This window comes from Pantherophis guttatus, chromosome 12 (assembly GCF_059756535.1).
Source record: "Pantherophis guttatus breed Tessera chromosome 12, ASM5975653v1, whole genome shotgun sequence".
NCBI lineage: Eukaryota > Metazoa > Chordata > Lepidosauria > Squamata > Colubridae > Pantherophis > Pantherophis guttatus.
In genome coordinates, this window is record NC_142074.1 from 12,847,573 (window position 1) to 12,870,532 (window position 22,960).

Consider the following 22,960-nt stretch of genomic DNA (forward strand, 5'->3'; position numbering starts at 1 on the left):
CTACTGGTAAAAAAAAGCTACCAGTTCGGGCGAACCTGTAATTTAAAAATCTGTCGGTTCCTCCAAACTGGTATTTCCAACGATCAGCTGTGCTGTGCGGTTTAGCTTTGCTAGAAAGCAGGGTTTCCTGCTTTCTAGCAAAGCTAAACCGCACGGCACAGCTGATCCCCGATCTGTTCTACTTACCTTCCCAAGCCTCCTTTTGGCACACACTGTGCATGCATCGCCAGCAAACTGGTAGCAAACCAGTTCAGATTTCACCACTGTCTAAGTGCTATTGCTATTTGGGCCAGATTGAATTTTTAACTTAATTTCCTCCAGAATCAACCTCAAGTTCCTTTATTGTTCTCCCATAAAATGGGGGATAAAATTTCTCAGTGGAGTGGCAGAGAACACGCTTTGCAGTCAGAAAATTCCATGTTCTTTCTTCATCAGCTCCAGGTGGAGTTGAAAATAATTCAGTTGCACTTGGAGAATTACTGATTTCCTAATATTCCTCGGCAGACAAGCCGCTTCCTATTTTTCCAAAGCATATTTGGCTAAATTACTGAAGGAGTGAGAAAGATAATCCAATAGGAGAAGAATTCATCAAATGACAATAACGACTCCAATTGTGATAATTAGAAAAGCTTGCTGACCTGAGAACGGATAAGAAGTTACGAGATCACAGCTTGGATTAATTTGATTCTCTGTCCTTCCTTCTCTTAGTTACTCACCATCTCATATCCCTTCTCCTTTTCCGAGACACCTCAACAATTCCCACTCCTTCGAATGTGGGTCTTCACCCACACCAAGCTATGCTTCAAACTAAAAGAAATCTGTTGACAGTGTGCGATGGCATCAGATTTTTATTGTGCCCAGTTATAAATAGTTATAATTTTCGGCGATATTAATCCACACGGAGGTAAATGTCATGACTGTATAAATTATCTAGTCATCGTTAACAAGGATAGGGAGCACATTCGGCATGTAAATTGTCATTTTACATTCTACGTGAATAGTTCTCCTTTGGCATAATTTTGTAGCACGGCCTTGCCGTTTCCTAAAAAATTCGCCTTTGTTCTTTAAAATAAAACCCTTTTGACATGAGTCGCTCTGTGTGGTATCACGTTTCCCAACCTCATACCGTGCAGATAACATGGGACACCCAATACCCAGAGTTCTCATTCTTTGGCCATGTGGGTTAGATGTTTGGGAAGCTTTAGTCCCGACACCTGGAGAAGGACCAGGTTTTAGCAAAGCTTGGCCAAGGAACTTGTGATGTGGGAGACAACCAGGCTGAGAGAGGGAGGGGTCAAATGCATCATTGGTTTGGAATCCTTGGCAACTTCTGTGTATTACTAAGAAAGGATAATATTTTTGTAGGGTTGATATGAGGGGTCCTTGGTGCTCTCTGAGCTTGGTTTTCTTGCAGATGTTTCATTACTCAAACTAGGTAACATTAGTGACTGTTTGGGTAATGAAACATCTACAAGCAAGCTCAGAGAGCACCAAGGATCTCTCATGCTCTATGTATATCTCCCAGCGACCGGTAAGATCCCACAGAGTTGGTCTCCTCCGGGTCCCGTCAGCTAAACAATGCTGGCTGGCAGGCCCATGGGGGAGGGCCTCCTCTGTGGCTGCCCCAGCTCTCTGGAACCAGTTACTTCCTGAAGTCCGGACTGCCCCCACCCTATTGGCCTTCCGGAAAGCGGTGAAGACCTGGCTTTTCCGGCAGGCCTGGAGCCGTTGATTTTGCTGTTGCAGTCTTGCGAGATCCGGCCATGAATGGTGTGCATGGGCTTTTAATGTTTTTAAAAATGTTTTTATAATGTTTTTTAATAATTTTCCTATGTTCTTTGTTGTATTATTTTTGCTGTAAGCCGCTCAGAGTCCCTTGGGAGTTGGGTGGCATAGAAATTCGATAAATTAAATTAAATATCTGAAGTGTCTCTCTCTCTCCCCCTCTCCCTCCCTCTCCCTTCCCCTCACTTTCTCTCTCTCCTGCCCTCTCCCTCCCTCCCTCCCTCCCTCTCTCTCTCTCTCTCCCTCCCTCCCCCCCTCTCTCTCATGCACCTGCCCAGTACCTTTTATGCTGGTATTTAAATGCACCCATCAACTCCATTGATCTCTATCTAGAAAGGCAAAGACACTTGCGTTGCGATCTTAAATCCCCTTTCCTTGGGAGTAAGCATCATTGAACTGGATTGGGACTTACCGGGACTTAGATGGGATTTTGAGCCGCCTCGAACCGATAACCGATGCTCACGCTCCTGCAGATCATAGGAGCCCCATAGGGAGTCACCGTTCAGACGGTGAAGGCCTCTTTCGAGATTGAAATAGATTTCTTGGACTGCTCAGATCGTTCGTCTTCTCAGGATGCGATTTCAATCAGAGGGGCAACAACATGATGAATCGTTTGACAAGACTTCTGCGTTTCCGTTCCCCTCCCTTCCCGCTCGCAGAGGCTAAAATGTAATACACTTCATACACACACATACCTCAGTCCTTCACGGCTGTTACGGACTTTAACATGCAATGTGACCTTGGCCAGCCAAAGGGTGTTTGGTTAGCACAAAATCTTAATCATGAGAAGTCGTAAGTAGGAGTCTTCTTCTTTACTGCCCCCTTTCCCTCCCCCCCATCCTCCAGCCCCGGGCTTGGAAATTTATGGTTGGGGGGACAGGTAGGATATGAGTAGTAGGCCAAATGGAGTACAGGGTTATCTCATCTCTGTGAAAATGGCTCTCGGAAATCGATGTGACCTCTGCTAGGCTGTCACCGTATCCCCACCCTTGGTGTCCTATTTGTCTTTTTGGTCAAGAGCTCGGATCTGGGGGGCTTGTCTCCCTGGCTCTCTCTTGGGCCAGATTATCAAAATGAATCATGGCCTGCGTGGCTGTTATATTTCTATTTATTTCCCTGCTGTTGACTAGCCGGGGTGAAATATGACTTCTGTTTGCATTTGATCCTTACTGCAGCCACTGGCACCTAATTTAGCTCTGTCTATCTCTTTAAAGAAGACTAATGCTACTTTGGAACTTCAATCTGCCCTACCTTAACGTTACCAGCCATTGACTCTGCGGCTGCCGCCAGCCGATATGATTTTTTGTATGGTCCATTTTCGTGGCGTTACTTTCTCCTTGCTCGGGATTGCGAGGTTGTTTTAAGACAGCATGCTGCTCCAAATCCATTTCTTACAACCCCTCTCTCTTTCTCTCTCTCTCTCTGTCTCTTTCTTTCTTTCTTTCTTTCCTTCTTTCTTTCTTTCTTGCTCTCTCTCTCTCCCCCTCCCTCTCTCTCTCTCTCTCTCCCTCCCCCCCTCTCTCCCTCCCTCCCTCTTTCTCTCTCTCTCTCCCTCCCTCCCTCTCTCTCTCCCTCCCTTCCTCTCTCTCTCCTCTTCCCTTTCTCTCTCTTCTTCGATTTACCTTACTATTTTGCTGTTTTAGGGCAAAGCAGTTAAGACAGTATCCATTTTTAAAATTATTTGCATGAAATATCTAAGTAACAACACACACACATAATTATAGCCTCATAAGGGAAGAGTGTGTGTTGTTAAGATTGATTTTCAAAAAGATGTGAAGTAAGATTATTTTTTTTAAAAAAAGAGAGATAATCATAATTGGGAGGTCAGGCAAAACAGAATGGTTAAACCTTTATCTGAAATATTAACTGTAGTGATATTACAAGAAGCGGAATCTTAGCAACCCAAAAGAATCTGCTGTAATGTAGGCTGAACCATCCTAAACAATGGTTGCTCAGAACATGGGGTAGCTTATATTCTTAATCAATCTTAAAGAGTAATATGGAACTACAAGTATCAACAACCCCTGCTAGCATGGCCAGTAATGAGGAATGCTGAGAGGTGAATCCAACATCTGGGCAGGGAGTTGGACTAGAAGACCTGCAAGATCCCTTCCAACTCTGTTATTCTATTCTATTTTAATTCAAAAAAAATTACTACCGGTTCTGTGGGCGTGGCTTGGTGGGTGTGGCAGGGGAAGGATACTGCAAAATCCCCATTCCCTCCCCACTCCTGGGGCCAGCCTGAGGTGGTATTTGCCAGTTCTTCGAACTTCTCAAAATTTCCACTACCGGTTCTCCAGAACCTGCTAAATAGCACCCCTAATCTGGAGAGCTGTGGATTCTCCGCCTCTTATCTACAATGTGGCTACAAACCATTGAGGACGTCTTTAGAGCTTCGACATTCACAAGAAGCATTATCACTTGCTCGGTGTATATTTTATAGCCTAGTCATTTAAAGGCAAAAACCAACTCACATAATTTCATGATTTCCTCTTAAATCAGGTTAGGACAGACCACCGAAGGATGTATAGAGTGAAGTTTCAAGTGTTGAATTAAATGTTTTTGGAAGGTTTCCAAAATGGGTGTCAGAGCCTGATCTGCTTGAGCAATTGCTTTGGTCCCAGTGATCTAGGAGAAGACTTTGCAAACATCTATCTTGGATCCTTATTTCATTTAATTTTACATTGCTGTCCAAGTCTCCAAAAGATGCTGAAAGGTCACTCTAGCCTGTAGTTTTATTTCCCACATTGTCAAATAGTACCCTGGAGGTCATTTATATGGTGTCTAACATCCTTTTCATTTCTCGCACCACTTTTAAAAAAATAGTTTCACTATTATTAATCATTTTAAAATTGTTGGAATTTCTTGATAGAAATGTACTGCTTAGCTGTGTTGCTCAAAAAGGAATGAACCAATGGAATTCTAGTGAATTTAGGATTTCAGGTGGATGGTTATATAAATCAAATAATTAAATAAAGAAAATACATGGCTCCAGTGGAGATAATGTATGAGGCATGGTGACTCAGTGGCTTAAAAGACAATGGAGAAGGTCTGTGCTCCGCCGGTTCAAGTCCTGCCACCATGTGATGGGGTAAGCGCCTGTTCCTACCTCAGCTCCTGCCCACCTAGCAGTTTGAAAGCAATGCAACTGCAAGTAGATAAATAGGTACCACTTCGGTGGGAAAATAATAGTGTTCTGTGCTTTGCCATATACTCTACACTGCGGTGTGATGTCATACTGGCCACATGATTGCAGAACAGTTGCTGTATGAGAAGTCATTAAATGAGGACTACCTGTATGCAGAGGTACATTATCTCCAATAAAGATAAACCCAAGTTTTTCCAGGTTTTACTCTGCTAGTTGTAACCGACTTTAGGAGTCAGTGCTAATTTCTGTTTCTCTGTTTCTTCAGACAGTGCTGGCTCAGTGGCCTTGAAACAGAGATTATCACTGACTCCTAAACTCTGCTATAAAACTCAGATAAACTCCTTTACCTTTACTGGAGATAATGTAATTCTGCATACTGATAGTCTTCGTTTAATGACCACCCATGCAGCAACTGTTCGATGTTATTGCGGCACTAAAGACGTGGTATTTTTGACTGGTCCTTGAACTTCTGGCTGTCCCAGCACCCCTGTAGTCATATGATTGGGATCTGGGTGCTTGGCACTTGGCAAAAGTGGCTTGTGATTTCTAATTCCTCTCGATGGCTGTTGTTTTTCCTAGCTCAGTTTAATGTAGGAGTGGCAAAGACAATTACGATTACCATTGTTTTCTTTGTCACATTTTTTCCATTACTCTGAACTTCTCTGCAATCTACCCTTCTCAGCTGGAAAAAAAACCTCTGCGGAGGAAGTGCTTCCTCAGGTCTCGGGATTTAATTAAACAATTGAAGCTGACGGAGCTACAAATCGCCAACGCAGTGATTGTGTAACGAAAAGATTGGCCATTTGCACAGATGGTTGGCTTACTTTATCACAGAATAAGTGCAAGAACTCTGCATTCCACCTCAAATTCTCACTTCCTTTGAAAGAAATTTTGGCAGTCAAATTCTCTTCTGTCTTAATTGGACGAGAACTGGCTGGGGAAAAAAATTGCAGGAGAAACTTGACATACCAATATGCGATAAATCGAGTCTTTGGATTTCTGCAGAATCATTACTGGGAACACAAGCAGGAAAACAGCTGTGATGTTTTGGTTTCTATGTAGGCATCATTTAAGGGTCTGATGAGCCACTGGGAAGACGGAATATTGAAATAGATGGTTTGGGGCAAATGTCTTCGTCAGAGTATATCCATGAAATGGAATAGGGCATAGCAACAAGTCAGCCAATGAGGGCTGTTTGGTAACTGAAACATAGTATTTGTTGTATGGGACCATAAGCGACAGTTTGGAGCCTGGGTGTGACTTAATTGTTCTGTATATAAGCTTGAAGGCACTAGCTTCTCTCTTCTCCATTTTGCCGCCTTCATTTTTTTTTTTTGCCTTCCCCATTTTGTGCTCCCATTTTGTGCTGTGTTTGAACTTGCTATTTCTCTTCTCTACAACGTGGAAAAACCTACAAGGCAGGGGTGAAATGTTACCGGTTCGCACCAGTTCGGGCGAACCGGTAGTAATAAATGCTACCGGTTCGTCTGAAGCGGTATTTCCGACGATCAGCTGGGCTGCGCTAGAATCCTGCTTTCTAGCAAATCTAAATCACGCAGCACAGCTGTTCCCCCCTCCCACTGTTCTATTTACCTTCAAAAGGCTCCTTTTTCCGCATGAAGCGTGCGTTTGGTGCGCACTGCACATGCATGCATAGTTTTCTAAGTTTTTTCCAGTCTTAAATGTTGACTTGAATTCATCATTCATTCTTTCAATTTATAGCCCGAGCTTTCACTCAGACTTTCAAGGTGGGCTATATACCCCTCTCTTCTATTTTTTTCCTCCCAACGAACAGCCCCTAGTTAGGTTATGTTGAAAAAGTGACTGGGGCTGAAGCAAGATGAGAGCCAGTGTCCCTCTGATGCCAGTTTCACCATCTTAATCCCATTCTCCATCATCGCTCGTTACTCCTCAAGTTACCAGATCGCTTTTAACTCCTCTTTTGTCTCTTGTCTTAACAGAAGAAGTCCAGATCGCCATCCCAATACTCAAACCAACCCTAGAAAAGGTCCAATTGGCCGGGCAGACTTTGCCCCCTGGATTTCCAGCACCATTCCTCTTTGCTGATGGGTTGTCTTCAGTGGAAACTCTATTAACCAATATTCAGGTGAGGAATTCTCTAACGCTATATGTAAATCCATAAAGGAGAGCAAGAATTCGTTGTGTTTAGAAGAATAGAATAGAATAGAATAGAATAGAATAGAATAGAATAGAATAGAATAGAATAGAATAGAATAGAATAGAATAGAATAGAATTCTTTATTGGCCAACTGTGATTGGACACACAAGGAATTTGTCTTTGGTGCATAGGCTCTCAGTGTACATAAAAGGGCAAGATACGTTCATCAAGAATCATCAGACTTAATGAATAGTTTGACAGTGTTGAGGGAATTATTTGTTTTGCAGAGTGATGGCATTCGGGGGGGGAAAAACTGTCCTTGTGTCTAGTTGTTCTGGTGTGCAGTGCTCTATAGCGTCGTTTTGAGGGTAGAAGTTGAAACAATTTATGTCCAGGATGCGAAGGGTCTGTAAATATTTTCACAACCCTCTTTTTGATTCGTGCAGTATACAGGTCCTCCATGGAAGGCAGGTTGATAGCACAGTGGTGGGTTTCACTTACCTTTGCTACTGGTTCGCTCGCTTCTGCTCATGCGCAGATCATATTTGATGACGTCCGGGCGGGTGGGCGGAGCCTCCCTCCGCAGCTGCTACCGGTTCTCCCGAACCAGGGCGAACCAGTAGCAACCCACCACAGTGGTAGCCATTGTTTTTTCTGCAGTTCCAATTATCCGTTGAAGTCTGTGTCTGTCTTGTTGGGTTGCAGAGCCTCCTCTCTTCTTACATTAATTAGATGTTCTCGTTTGAGGGAGATTTCATCTTGGTCTGTTGTTGTTTTTTGTTTTTTTTTTAACAGGGGTTGCTCAAAGTCGCCGTAGATAACGCCCGAGTGCAGGAAAAGCAAATCCAGCAGGAGAAAAAGGAACTAAAGATGGAGCTTTGCAGAGAAAGAGAATTGAGAGAGAACCTGGAAAGGCAGCTGACAGCTGAGCTGCAAAGCAGAGGTAATCTGAGAGAGAGAAACATTGATAGGAAGAAATGTCTTACGGTCCCAAATGTACTTTTTCGAAAAGCAGCTGGGCTTTCTTGTTTTTCTTTGAAGACGTTTTGCTTCTCATCCAAGAAGCTTCTTCAGCTCTGACTGGATGGTGGGGAAGGGAAGGATTTATATTCCTTGCAGACAGCTGGTCATTTGCATCCTTTTAGAGAGTCATTGAGGCCTCTTGGAGGTTTATCTGTGTCCTCAGGGTCGCCTCAATGACTCTTCACCGAATCCCAGACGATCCCAGCTGAGTTGCCTGATCGGCAGAGACTTTTTTTCTTTTAAATGCCTCTGACGATCAGGCAACTCAGCTTGGATCGTCAGAGGCATTTAAAAGAAAAAAAGGGTTTTTTTCTTTTAAAAGCCTTTGAGGATCCCAGCTGAGCCGCATGATCATCAGAGGCTTTTTTTTTTTACTTTTAAAAGCATTTTTTCAGCCGAAGAGGTTGTAGAAAAAATGCTTTTAAAAGTTAAAAAAAAAGCCTCTGATGATGGTGTGGCTCAGCTATTGGGGGGGGGGGGCAGGGATTTTTGCTACCAGTTCTCCGAAACACCCGCCTCCATCGCTACCGGATCAGGCGATCCGGTCCAAACCGGGAGCATTTCACCCCTGCTTTGAGACAACCATGACCTGGATGACTGAGAATCTCCATAGACAAATGTCTTACAGCATCTTCCTTGTCCTGCCTTAAGGGAAGTCTATCCCAACACCAATTCTCTTAAAGCAAGGCATCTCCAAACTTAGCACCTTTAAGACTTATGGACTTCAACATGCTGACTGGGGAATTCTGGGAGTTGAAGTCCAACAAGCCTTAAAGTTGCCAAGGTTGGAGATCTCCTGCTCTTAAGGAACACGGGGTTAATAACTCTCATGCTGGCTGAGAATTTAGGGAATTCAACTGGATTTAATGGACAGCAATGATGCTGCTTTGCGAACCTTTGTTACCAACTACGTACTGTGTTCCTCCGAAAATAAGACCCTGTTTTATATTTTTTTAACCCCTAAATAAGGTCTTATTATTTAGGGGCACATGGAGCAAGATGGGGCTCCTCTTGCCGTCTTACCTGATTTCCAGCTCTGCGTTTAAATATTTTCGGGGAGGGCTTATTTTCAAGGGGAGGCTTATTTAAGCACATGCGCTCAAAAGCCCGATTGGGCTTATTATCAGGGGATGTCTTATTTTCGGGGGAAACAGGGTATATGGTTTTGTTACCAACTCGGTGTGTTAGGAAAGGAGAAATGCATCTGATGCAGCCAGTGATGAAATTGAGAACCGTCTGTTGTTTTCCATTGGGCCGTCCGTTGTCCTCAAGAAAGTTCTCCCTTTAGTAGTACTGAAATAATATTCGAATCCTATTCTACTTGGTTCCAAAGTATGGAATGGGTGGGTGGGTGGATGTGGGGGGGGGTTGCTCATCCTTGGCAGCAGAATGGCTCAAGACCCTTCTATGTACAGATAGTCCTTGACTTAAAATCACTCATTGAGTGAAGTTAGTGTCCCAAGGTCATGTGATCTCCTTTTGAGATCTGGTGACAAGCAAAGTCAACAGGGAAGCCAGATTCATTTAAGAGCTATGTTACTAACTGAACAACTGCAGTGATTCACTCAACAATGGTGTCAAGAAATGGGGCAAAACTCACTTAACAACTATCTCGCTTATCAACAGAAATTTGGGGCTCAGTTGTGTCCATAAGTCAAGGACTACCTGCATATAGCAGCATAATCATTGACAAAATTCCTCTTGCACGCCAGATGCCAAACCAAACTGTCAGCCGAGGTGCCCTTCTGTCTTCAAATTTTGGGGGGATCCCTGTTCCTAATGGCTCTGTTGCTCTTTCAGCCACGATTCAAAAGCGCTTGAAAAAGGAGAAGAAGGCGAAGAGGAAATTACAAGAAGCTCTGGAGTTCGAATCGAAGCGGAGAGAGCAAGTGGAACAAGCACTGAAGCAGGCTACGACAGGGGACGGTCTCAGGATGCTGAATGGTAAAAGGATCTTCTGGCTCTCATTTAATCAGCTGGGGGAGGCAGTTGAGTAAGAGTCAAATCATCCACGGTGCTTTGAGCTTCTTGGGGAAAAAATGGGGATACAAGGTTAAGAGCCGCGGTGGCGCAGTGGTTAGAGTGCAGTATTGCAGGCTACTTCTGCTGCCTGCCGGCTGCCTGCAATTTGGCAATTCAAATCTCACCAGGCTCAAGGTTGACTCAGCCTTCCATCCTTCTGAGGTGGGTAAAATGAGGATCCAGATTGTTGGGGGAAATATGCTGATTCTGTAAACCGCTTAGAGCAGGCTGTAAAAGTGCTGTGAAGCGGTATATAAGTCTAAGTGCTATTGCTATTAACAAATCTTCCAATATGATTACATTCTCTGCATTTCATGGTTGACAGCGATATGAATGTTATGCTTGGCAGATGCTGGGATTCCGGAAATGGAAGTTGACCACAACGGGACTCAACATGAGAATGCGGCAATGCAAGGTATGTGGTCTTGCAGGATACATCCTATACTCTATTGAAGGGATGTCAGTATGATACAGCACAACAAGCCCTCTCCTTATAAAGGACAATTAAAAATCAACATGGGTTAGAACTTAAATCACCAAAACTCCAACCTCTTGGTCTCTCCAAACAAAAATTCCCACCAACGGGCTATGAATGTGAACTTAGTGCATTTCAATAGGGTATTAAAGATCAGGAAGTCCAATAGTCCCATCTGCTCTACCCAAGAACGTTTTCTTGAGCAGGCATACACCACCCCCTCCATAAACCACCGAGATATATATATCATATAATTCTCTCTAAATTTTAAAAGATCTAATTCCAGGATGTTGTAATGCCCTCTTCACAGCAGCCAATCCAAAAAAGTTTTCTATAAGGAAGGTGTCCACGAGTGGCCTTGCAAAGGCTCAAATAGCCCGGCAGTAACAAACGCAGGCTAGAGAGACTGAAGCTGGCCCTTTAATAAATAGTTCTCTTCCAAAGCGTATTTTAGTCCAGTAATTACCGGGCAATGTTCCAAAGGTCTTGGCAGATGGCCAGCAGGCTAATGCAGGAATGCAGACTCTTGTCAAAAAACTCCAAACTAACAGTTGTAACTCCACTGCATCCAAAACACCAACAAATTGTTCACCACGCCTTTTCAGCCAAGTCACACCCCTTTTATACTTTGTAGGGTATGGCCCTACATCTCCTGACCACAGCTCTTGGGACGTGGCAATAGCTGTTCTCTACGACGTCTCCTACGTCTTTCTCTTGCATCCAATAGGGGCTGCCCCTCGTCATTACCAGCCTCTGTTTCCTCCTCAATTTGGTTGGGGTCCATAGGCACATCAGCAACTGTCAGTTCTTGCTGACTCACCAGTGAAGATGGCCCCTCCGGCACATAGCTCGTGACAGCTTCCTCCTCCTCCATATCATCCTCCGAATCAGCATGCGAAGATAAACTTTTGGCACGTGACGGTAAAAAGGCTAGCCATCACTGCCCTAGACCATTTCAGACAAGTAGCTGTCCGATCTCTTCTTAAAAACCTCCAGCGATGGAGCGCCCACGATTTCTGAAGGCAAGCTGTTCCACTGCTTAATTGTCCTCACTGTTAGGAAGTTTCTCCTCAATTCCAGGTTGCTTCTCTCTTGGATTAGTTTCCATCCATTGTTTCTTCTCCTGCCCTCTGACAAAAAATATAACCACTTACCTGACAAATATCCAAGAAATTCTGATCTACGTATCATTCTTCCAATCAAATATGTAGGCTACGGTTTCTCTGAACATAGTTCCATTTTGTTCTATTGCCTGCAAAATTAGGCAGACTTTGATCACTTATCAATGATTCCATCATTAATTACAGTCTACCATTATGTCTTGTCTTGTTTTCGTTCTGCTTTATTTTAATGTTTTAATATTTATTCTAGTCTGCGACCAGAATAAAAGATCGAATTGAACTGAGTACAATCTTGCAATATTTCTATACAGGTTGTCCTTGACTTATGACTGTTTGTTTAACACCCGTTCATAGTTCACAACCAGTGGTGGGATTCTACCAGTTCGGACCGGTTTGGGCGAACCGGTTCGCTCCAACAATCAGGTTGCGCCCCCCCCCCGCCCCTGCTCTTTGCTTACCTTTATCTTCTCAGCTGATCGACACCTCAGCTGTGTTACTCCCAAGTGGTAACACCAGACGGTTAGTATTTGTAAAACTGTGCATGTGCGCAAAGCGCACAATCCCTGAACCGATTGTTAAACCAGCCGCATCCCACCACTGGTTCCAACGGGCTACTTATGACCTGTCCTCCTAAGTTAAGACAGTGATTTAGTCATCATTTGGATATCCAATTGCCCATCAGACTGCTAATCCTACGGAAAGATTTCAATTTAAACCCTCGGGGTACTCCGGTGTCCATAATTCACTTGCAGCCAAACATGGGAACAGCAGCATCAGTTTGTTTTCATCAACCAATCTCCATTTCCTATAAAATAAACATCCCGGGTGTCATTAAGAGCACCTTCAGATCAATGATTTTTGCAAATGACATTCAAGGACCGTTTGAGGACTGCCTCTCTTTTTGCTGATAAAAGCAAATTAAATTAGCGTAACTATGAGCCGCGCTGATAAAAAAAACGGGGAAGCCAAAAACAGCAGCGCCATTAGCGAACAAAGTAATATTTTCTCTTTACTGCTTTCTGCCATTTAGTTATTATCCTATTGGAAATCTAATTATAATCCTTTTTACTCCCCAGTCAGACTTCACAGTTTTTGCAAGCTTAGCACTGACATGTGATTTCATTAGATTTGATCGCTTGCGCCCAGATTGACTTCACTTCAGTCGGAGACCTAAAAGGCCTCTCGGATTCCCTGTTTGCACATCAAGGCAACAGCTCCTTTAATTAATTAGCATGAACTGCAGTAACGTGAACTGCTGAACAGAAAATAACGCCGTTTTACGAGCGCAGGGTGGTTTCGTCTTCTTCTGAGTGTGGATACCTTAGTTAACGTTGGCGAAGCGATAGGTGCAAAGGAAGGGGAAAAAAGATCACTCCTGCACATTTTTCATCTTTTTTTTTTAAAAGCTGATGCCCTTTTATAAGGCAAATGCATGAGAAATGTGAGAATGTGGGGGGAAAGGGGGGGTTGACCAGAGAGAAGAAAACTGTTGTGACCCAGGCCCAAGTAAGTAGTAGGAAAATCGGTCCGTGAAAAAACAAACTTTATTCGAACAGCTGAGAATTACTTCATTCCCAGCGTCGTTCAACTAAATTAAAGCAAATTCCTCCCAACACAAATTCTTCAGTCCTATCTCAAACCTTGGTCCAATTAGGCAAACTGCCAAAGGCCTTTCTTGGCAAACGTTCAGAAGTCCCAGATACAAAAATAAATACAAGACGTAGACGAAGAAGAAGACAAAGCTACCAATGCTGTTTTCCGGCAAAGTCCAAATGCCGTTGCTGGTTTGTTTTAAGCCTTATGGGAGGGGCCAATCATCTCTTGGCCCTACTCCTGAGTTGTCCTTTTTGCTTGAGCTGCTCTTGCCTTCTGGCAGCTCTTCTCATGCGTCCATTAGGAACAGGCTCCTCCTGTTCCTCTGCCTCACTCCTATCAGTCTCTGGAGTCCGCACTCCCCGATGGCCCTGGCCGCATCTCTGCCTCTGACGCAGAGCCCTCATCCGGACCTTCCCCAGCCTCCAGGACTGGCCCATGTTCTTCCTCAGCCTCATCGCTGTCCGACTCCGCTGCCAGCTCCGCAGGCTGCTGGCAGACCACAACACAATCTAGAACTTCAAGGAGAGAAGCAACCTGGTCCCCAACCAGTGGTGGTATTCAGCCGGTTCGGACCGGTTCAGACTGGTTCGGGCGAACTGGTAGTGGAGACCACAGGTGGGCCGCCCCAGCGCTATGCTGTCCTATTTAGCCACGTTTTCTAAGGTGCACACATGCGTGCAAGCCGCGCACGAGCAAAGCGCATGTGCAGAAGGCCGGACGCACCAGTGGTAAAAATATGTGAAAACCACCTCTGTCCCAAACCCCCCAGTCCATGGAGCGGCACCGGTCAGTTACCGGTCCACCCAAACAAGCGAAGCCGCATCCGCGGGATGCAAGCAGCATGTGAAACCACGCCCCTTCCGGTCCACGGAAAAACCTTTCTCCATGGAACTTGGTCCCCAAAAGATTGGGGACCACTGACCTAAGAACTAAGGAGAAATTTCCTGACAGTTAGAACAATCAATCAGTGGAACAGAAGTGGTGAATGCTCCAATACTGGAAGTTTTTAAAGAAGAGATTAGATAACCATCTGTCTGAAATGGTGTAGGGCAGTGATGGCGAACCTATGGCACATGTGCCGGAAGTGGCACACAGAGTCATCTCTCTGGGCCCGCCAGCCATTGCCCGTTGTTCTTCTGGGTTCTGGCATGCACATGTGCACCGGCCAATTAGTCTTCACGTACACAGGAGCACCAGAAACTGGAAGAGCAGCTCCCTGGCGCGCATGTGCGAGCTGGGAAGTTAAGATTCTGGTTTCCAGCGTGAACATGAGTGTCGGCTAGCTGATCTTCGCGCACGCATGCACGCCATAAATCGGAAGACCAGGTGACAGGCGCGCATGAATGCACGTGCCGGAAACCAAAAGCTTAGCTTCCCGGCACGCACATGCGCGCCGGGGAACTGCTCTTCCTGTTTTCGCCACTCTCCCATGTGCACGCGCGTACTCCCGTTTTGGCACTTGGTGCCGAAAAGTTTCATCAACACTGGTGTAGGGTTTCCTGTCTAAGAAGCTCGTTGGATGAGAAGGCCTCCAAGGTCCTTTCCAACTCTCTTATTCTGTAATCAGAACTTCAAAAGTGATTGTAACTCCATCGTCCCAGGTAACTTTGAACGGCTGCTAAGCGGCCGGTCGTAAGTCAAGGGCTACCTGTATAGCACACTATATTGCAAATCCAGAATCGGGGATGCTTTCCTTACGCAGTATTGATTGAGGTGCTGAGAGAGAGACATAATCTTGAAGGTTAAAAGTTCCCACTTCTATTTTTCCTCTGTGACTCCAGATATGGAATATCCAAATATTATTAACACAGCATCGTCGGTTCTGGGCAAGACAGGCGGCTTACAAGTTTTAATACCTAACTCCATAAAAATGAAATAAATACATTTGGATGAAAGGCAAAACGGGCGAGATCTTTCTTCAAGTCATACAACATAGTTATCTTTTTCTAAATGTCTTGCTTATTAAGGCAATCGTGCATTTCATGGGCAGGTTATAAAAGTCTATCGTGCACTGGGGCCTCATAAGCATATTTTAGTGTTAGGGAATATCATTTACACCTTTTTTAATACTGTCAATATGACCTCTAGAGAATTCCACTCCAACTACTGTAAATCCATTCTTTTGCTCACCTTTGTCTAATTCCCTTTTTAAAAGAGCGAGTGGATATTTGATTATGGCATAAAGCTAAAAAGAGAGTACATTTATGGCCCAAAGATTTATTTAAAATCTTGTCGGTAGTCCTTGACTTAAAGGCAGTTTATGTAATAATGGTCCAGATTTACAACGGTCTTCCTCACTCTCCTTAGTCACCCCACACTCCTTACCTGGGACTCTGTCCACTTAATGACCCATAAGATCACGTAACAATCATTAGAATTTAGATTAGATTAGAATAGAATTCTTTATTGGCCAAGTGTGATTGGACACACAAGGAATTTGTCTTGGTGCATACGCTCTCAGTGTACATAAAAGAAAAGATATATTCATCAAGAATCATAAGGTACAACACTTAATGATAGTCATAGGGTACAAATGATACAAGCAACAAAATTACAGTCATTACTAGGAGTTCCAGGATTCATTGAGAGAAGCAATCACATATCTGTGACTGATTGTTTCGCTCAACAACTAAAATTCCAGTTCTATTTGTGGTTGTAAATTGAGGGCTACCTGTATATATCTATGGAGATCCTCAAGTCATCCAGGTCATGGTTGTCCCAAAGGTGCTTTTTCAAGAGAGGCAACTGGACTTTCTGGTTTTTCTTTGAAGACGTTTCGCTTCTCATCCATCTATCCATCTTCAACACCATCTATCTCCAGTCGACAACACAGTCTTTTCAGCAGTTCCAAGAAGGCTCCACACCAGAGGTAAAATCTACTTACCTTTTTTTTTTTAAAAAAATGATTTATATGCCGCCCTTCTCCGGAGACTCAGGGCGGCTTACAATGCATTAAGCAATAGCCTTCATACTTTTGTATATTTTATACAAAGTCAGCTTATTGCCCCCACAAACTGAGTCCTCAATTTACCTACCTTAGAAAGGATGGAAGGATGAGTCAACCTTGAACCTTCCCTACCAGTTCGGAAATGCACGCGTCACATGCACGCACAGACCCTCTGCTCATGCGCAAACCCTTCTGCACATGCACAGAGGGTAAAAAAAGGGTTACTTCCTGGTTAAAACCAGGAAGTAACGACGACCAGCTGGGTGTGTGGAGCCTTGTGCTGCCGTCGCTACCGGTTTTCCGAATCACCCACCACCATCGCTACCAGTTCAGCAGAACCGGTCCGAACCAGTGGCATTTCACACCTGCTCCACACTCATTTGCACTACTCAGGTGATCCTGATGACACAGATTAACCTCCAAGCAGCCTCAACGACTCTCTAAAAGGATGCAAATGACCAGCTGTCTGCAAGGAATATAAATCCTTCCATTCCCCACCATCCAGTCAAGAGCTGAAGAAGCTTCTTGGATGAGAAGCGAAACGTCTTCAAAGAAAAAAAACAGAAAGCCCAGTTGCCTCTTGAAAAAGCCCCTTTGGGAGGGCTACCTGAAAAATGCTAGAAAAAGGAAATATCAGTAGGGCCGGGGTGGGTTCTACTTACCTTTACTACTGGTTTGCAACGGGATTGTGCGCTGGCTTTGCGTGGGCACACGCCTTGCTTCTGCGCATGCGCAGATCACCGATGATGACATCCGGGGCAGTGGGCGGGGCCTCTCGCCGGTTTTACTACCGGTTCTTGCAAACCCCGGGGGCAACCCACCACTGCAATAGGTGCAGAATTTATTGGATGGATTTTTGATCCATCTTTTATTCGTCCTTTAACCAGGTAACACAGAGGGAGAGTTAGAAAAACAGAGTTGGGCAGATTTGGGAAGAACTCATGATCATGATGATTATCAGTACTCATATTTAAACTTGTATGCTGCCTGATTTCCAGAGACAAAACCATTACATCACAGGATTTTTTTTATAGCATTTCCTACTCAAGTACAAATACAGACTATCTCGGTTGGGAAAATATCATATCACTGATGTTTGGTAATGGAAAACCTGGAGGCCACCAAGTTACTTGACCCTATCTGTGAACTGCCATTGCATCATTTTGTGGCCTCCGTGGTTGCCCTCCATTTTTGATCTGGGATAAAAAAAAAAGGGGGGGGGAAGAGTTCCATCATAACCTTCTCTTGATATCAAGGCAAAGTCAGAGAAGCTGTAAACTAGTAAGAAAAGTGATTATCCAGTGGAAAACAGAATGCTCACCCGTCCTTCTCAGCCAACTCATATTTAAGGTAAAACTGAGAAGCCCATCAAAACATCCTTCTCCTTTGAAAGAAATATTGAAAGGAGGGGTGGTTATTTTTTTTTGGCCCATCACATTGAATGATAGCCGTTGCAGAAAAAAGCAACGCTTGAATGTTGTCACTTGAGAAGGAAAGAGAGAGAGAGAGAGAGACAAAGAGGTTGATCTCCGAACACCAGCTCCTTCACAATTTGAGAGGGGAGATTCAGTCCCGCTCAAGGAATGTTAAACTGCCAGGTTTTCTATCAACATGATGCCCACACGGGAGAAATAGATCTTCCCGAAACATGGGACGTGAATAGGAAATCGAAGGAGTGGATAGAGCATGGGTGTGAAACTCGATTTCATTGAGGGCGGCATCAGGGTCATGTTTGACCTCAGGGAGCTAGGTGGGCGTGGCCAGCTCGATGTCACTCATGTCGTGGGTGCCTGTGGTGGCCTGAGCACTCTGCTAGCGAAAACTGAGCTCGGGAGGGCCGCACGCAGCCCTCCCGAGCTCCGTTTTCCCTGGCAGAGACACCGCGGGCTGGTCCTTCATGGTTTCCAGGGCGGCCCCACGGGCCAGATCTAAGCACCCTGTGGGCCGGATTCGGCCCTCGGGCCTTGAGTTTGACACCCCTGGGATAGAGAATATCTAAACTTTTTTTTCCATTTTTTTTTAATTTTTAATTTTCTTTTAATACAAACATTCCATCTTTCATTAAACAGTATGTCATCTGAGTATAAAATTATTTGTGTCTTAACAATTAAACTTACCACCATGTTCATTACTTACATTCATTCTTATATTAATACTAGATAATAATAATAATAATAATAATAATAATAATAATAATAATAATAATATGACATAACCCTAGCATTTCTCTTAACTTATCTAATTTTACAATACATTGCTCTCATATTTATTCTCTAACCACTGATAAAATAACTCCCATATATTATAATAATCTGATTCTTCCTTTCCTTGAACTGCAAGTGTTAATCTATTCATTTCTGCACATTCTAATATTTTCTGCACCACTTCGCTTTTCCAGTTTTGTGCAAATGCAATTCTAGCTGCGGTTATTACACGAATAATACAGATATACAATTTCTTTACTATAAGTTCCCGGTAAGATCCCCAACAGGAATAGTTCAGGTTTTAAGTCAATATGTTGTTGCGTCATCTTCTCCAATCACATGGCGAAGTACCTCTTTGCTTCCGCACATGTCCATCACACATGATAATAGGTCCCCGGTATCTCTTGACATTTCCAACATTTAGTTGCTTTATCTTTAAACATTTTTGACAGTCTTTTTGGGTGATAAATGCCACCTATAAAACATCTTATGTAAGTTTTCCTTGTATGCAGTTGACAGTGTTAATTTGTAATTCCTATCCCATAATTTTTTTTTCATTTCTAAGTGCCTCCAAAGCCCAGTTCCGTCCCCTTCCACCATCCTAAGTTCCCAGGCTCCTGGACATTCCTGAAGCATTAATTTGTCTGTGATATTTATTCGTGTTTACGTTCAGGCTCCATCTTGGATCATTGCCGTTCCATGAAGAGGCAGGCCTTCTTTAAAACATGAAACGTTCAATTCCTAATTAGCCATTTCCTGTTTGTAATGGAGCGAACATGGCTGGATAGCGGATTGAAATTCAGCTCCTGCCCTCATCTGTTTATCGTTCCAGATGTTTTTGTTTTAGCTAGGAGTTGACTTTGACAGCTCCCGTTAAATGATAAATCACTCATATTATAGCTGAAATGCATTTCAAAATTGAAATGTAACAAAAGTTGGCAGTCGCTCCAAGGATATGTGTCATTTAGCTGGTCACTATAGGTTGCGTCCTAGGGTAGATTTACATGCAAATCCAAAAGGCGAGATCGGTCGATTCTTGGCACAAGCTTAGTTGGGTTGATCATTTTGACTGTGGTTTCTAAAATCAGAAGTTAGTAGCGAGGGCTTTCAATCTGTTTTGGTGGAAAAACAAATGCAGATTCCTTCGATTCTTTTAATGATTTTATTTATGTTTTCCTTTGACCTTTAAGCAAAAGCACTTAGACCTATATACTGCTTCGCAGTGCTTTACAGCCCTCTCTAAGCGGTTTACAAAGTCAGCCTCTTGCCCCCAAACAATCTGGGTCCTCATTTTACCCACCTCGGAAGGATGGAAGGCTGAGTCAACTCTGAGCCGGTCAGGATCGAACTGCTGACAGTCGGCAGAATTAGCCTGCAATTTCAAATGCTTCATAACTGGTTCATATTTAGGATGAATTGTCCCGTGGTCATGTGATCCCCTTTTGCGACTTTCTGACAAAGTCAACAGGGGGAGCCAGATTTATTTATTTATTTATTATTCATATTTCTATGCTGCCCATTCTCCGAGGACTCTGGGTGGCTTACACCAAAGACAGTATACTAAATAGCATATTGTCCTCCAACAGTCTGGGTCCTCATTTTACCCACCTCGGAAGGATGGAAGGCTGAGTCAACCTTGAGCCGGTGAGATTTGATCCGCTGATCTGCTGAACTAGCAGTCAGCTGAAGTAGCTGCAGTACTGCATTCTAACTACTGCGCCACCTCGGCTCTTATGTTATTCACATAACAAATGTGTCCCTCATTTAAAAACTGCAGGGATTCACTTAACAAGGGTGGCAAGACAGGTCGTAAAATAGGGCCAAACTCAGTTACCAATGGTCTCACTTAGCAACAGAAATGTGGGGCTCAATTGTGGTCATAAGTCGAGGCCTGCCTGGTATTAGCCTTGACACCGTCTGTTGTGTATGTCGTCTTCCTTAAAAAAAAAACAGACTTCCATTCCAGCTTTCAAGAACTTCACATAAAGACAACGGAATGGCAATATCCTTTCTCTCCCCCCCCCTTTTTTTTTCTTTTCCAGAAAACAGAGCATACATCAAACCGACCATTATGTACTGAAGATGCCTAATTTGACATGTTTGTGTGGGGTGGGGGAGGGGTTGGGGGACATGTAACAGTCACTTCGGAAGATTATAAAACTCCTGCAAAGAAAATCTCTTTTTCAACTCTGGATACCCTTCGGTGCGGTGCCAGACTGGTAAAGGTTGCAATACGGACTCATAACAACTCCTGTGTTGAAGAATCTCTGCACCAGTCACTGAGAAATGTGGAGACTCGCAAGCTTGGCCATCCCAAACCTTTTGCAGCAGAACATTTTTTTAAGTCCTAGAAAAACAGAATGGGGAAAGAGTCCGTTTTAGCATTTTTAAAGCACATATCGGTATAAATTGCCTCTGTGGGAGGAGCAAGGATGATGCAAATTCCCTGCATCATCACGATGCCAATATATACCCGTGTTTCCCCGAAAATAAGACCCTGTCTTGTATTTTTTTTTGAACCCCGAAATAAGCGCTTGGCCTTATTTTCGGGGAGGTCTTATTATTTTAGGGCGCGTGGAGCAAGACGGGGATCCTCTTGCCGTCTTACCCGATTTCCAGCTCTGTCTCTCTAATCCTAAATAGAGGAAATGGCGGGGACTGGGTGCGCATGCATTTAAATATTTTCAGGGAGGGCTTATTTTTGGGAGAGGGCTTATTTTGGGGGGGAGGGTTTATTTTCAGGGGAGGTCTTATTTTTGGGGAAACAAAATTCCCACCCTGGTTTTTGCAAATGAGGTTATGACACGTGTTATGACATATTGATGTCATCGTGGTTTGTTACGGTGCGTAACAGCCCCCAAGCGTTACCGCAGCCTTCCCTAACTTGGCGCCTTCCAGATGTGTTGGGAACACAGATCCCAAAAACTCAATGGGAGTATATATGAAACTGAGCCAGGTTGAGGATGGCTGTACAACTGTTTAACAATGGCACAATTAATTTAATAAGCTGCAGTGGTTTTTTCTGGCTGTATAATCTACATGTCCAGTTTTATCACTAAAACAGTTCGCCACAGAGCTGTTTCAGTTGTGTTTATAAATTTAAGCTTTGTTTACTGAAGCTGAAAACTCAATATATATTGCGTTTTGAAGAGAAAAGTATGTACATTTTTTAATATGATAATGTAAAAATTGTCCTTCCTTGGATGACCAACTAAAAAGTGTGAACTAAATTCCAGTATTCAATGTAACAAGGGGATTATAAAACTGATGCTTTTTTAAGAGAAAAAAAAAATAACTCAGTTCTGCTTGGTTTTTAGTCTTTTCACACCGGGGACAAAGGAAGGATGAACATATGGTAGGATGTTAGATAATGGAAACTTTAAAATATAGTTTCTCTGTTGTATCATATTAAGTTAAAAGTACACATTCTTTGTTAAAATGTTCTTGCTAAAAAACTACAGTATTAAAACATTTTTGTTTGACTTTGGAAATGGCTTCATTTTTTTCGTCATGTTTTTAATGCTGGATTATGGTTATATGGATTATGGTTATACGTAGGGACGCAGTGGCTCAGTGGCTAAGATGCTGAGCTTGCCGATCGAAAGGTCGGCAGTTCAGCAGTTCGAATCCCTAGTGCCACGTAACAGGGTGAGCTCCTGTTACTTGTCCCAGCTTCTGCCAACCTAGCAGTTCGAAAGCACATCAAAAATGCAAGTAGAAAAATAGGGACCACCTTTGGTGGGAAGGTAACAGCGTTCCGTGCGCCTTTGGCATTGAGTCATGCCAGCCACATGACCACGGAGACGTCTTCGGACAGCGCTGGCTCTTCGGCTTTGAAACGGAGATGAGCACCGCCCCCTAGAGTTCAGAACGACCAGCACATATGTGCGAGGGGAACCTTTACATTTACCTTTACCTTTTATAGTTACTACATATTCATTTTACATTTTCGAGCAAATCAACTGAATCTGCTTTTCACACACCTACCAAAACAGTAATTTTTGGGTATTCACACTTGTCCAAATTTTGCAAATATTATTTGCAAAAGTTACATTTAAAAAAAAAACAAACTTTATTTTAGGATTTCCCGCATAGAAAAAAGCCTTAAAAATACTTTCAAAAATTATGCAAGGCATTGAAACCTTGATTTAATAGACTATTCCGGGAGAGGACGTCCATTAAATCTGAAAATCTGTTCTATCCAAATCTACATCATGCATAATTTACCTTAGTCTGCTTGCATAATTACATCATATACATTTAGTTAATAGTATTAGAATTATACCCGACATATTGGATCTCAAAAGCTCTCTATTTAATGCTTCTCACTACCTATAGGATGTGACCAGGCTGAGCCCGAGAGAGGGGTCAAACGTGTCATAAATCCCTGCGCACCCCCCAAGAGATCTAAGCCAGCTCATCTTGAATGCCTTTCTTATCTCCCGCTCATTTCCCTTGACTGTTAGTTGGCCAGATTCTTGTAGAGAGCTTAAGCTTGCAGTAAAGCTTTATGCTCATTT

General features: G+C 43.5%; 1 protein-coding gene across 2 annotated transcripts in view; it reads left to right on the forward strand.

Moving 5' to 3' along the window:
• DACH2 (dachshund family transcription factor 2) overlaps nucleotides 1-21,927 on the forward strand; it is a 321,981-nt gene extending 300,054 nt beyond the window's left edge. For both annotated transcript variants that reach the window (XM_034424032.3, XM_034424031.3), the window contains 5 exons: nucleotides 6,895-7,040; nucleotides 7,848-7,995; nucleotides 9,876-10,019; nucleotides 10,447-10,512; nucleotides 20,483-21,927. In XM_034424032.3, coding sequence (XP_034279923.2) covers nucleotides 6,895-7,040; nucleotides 7,848-7,995; nucleotides 9,876-10,019; nucleotides 10,447-10,512; nucleotides 20,483-20,520 — 542 coding nt within the window. In that variant the 3' untranslated portion in view covers nucleotides 20,521-21,927. The remainder of the gene's footprint in view (nucleotides 1-6,894; nucleotides 7,041-7,847; nucleotides 7,996-9,875; nucleotides 10,020-10,446; nucleotides 10,513-20,482) is intronic.
• The last annotated feature ends 1,033 nt before the right edge of the window (nucleotides 21,928-22,960 follow it).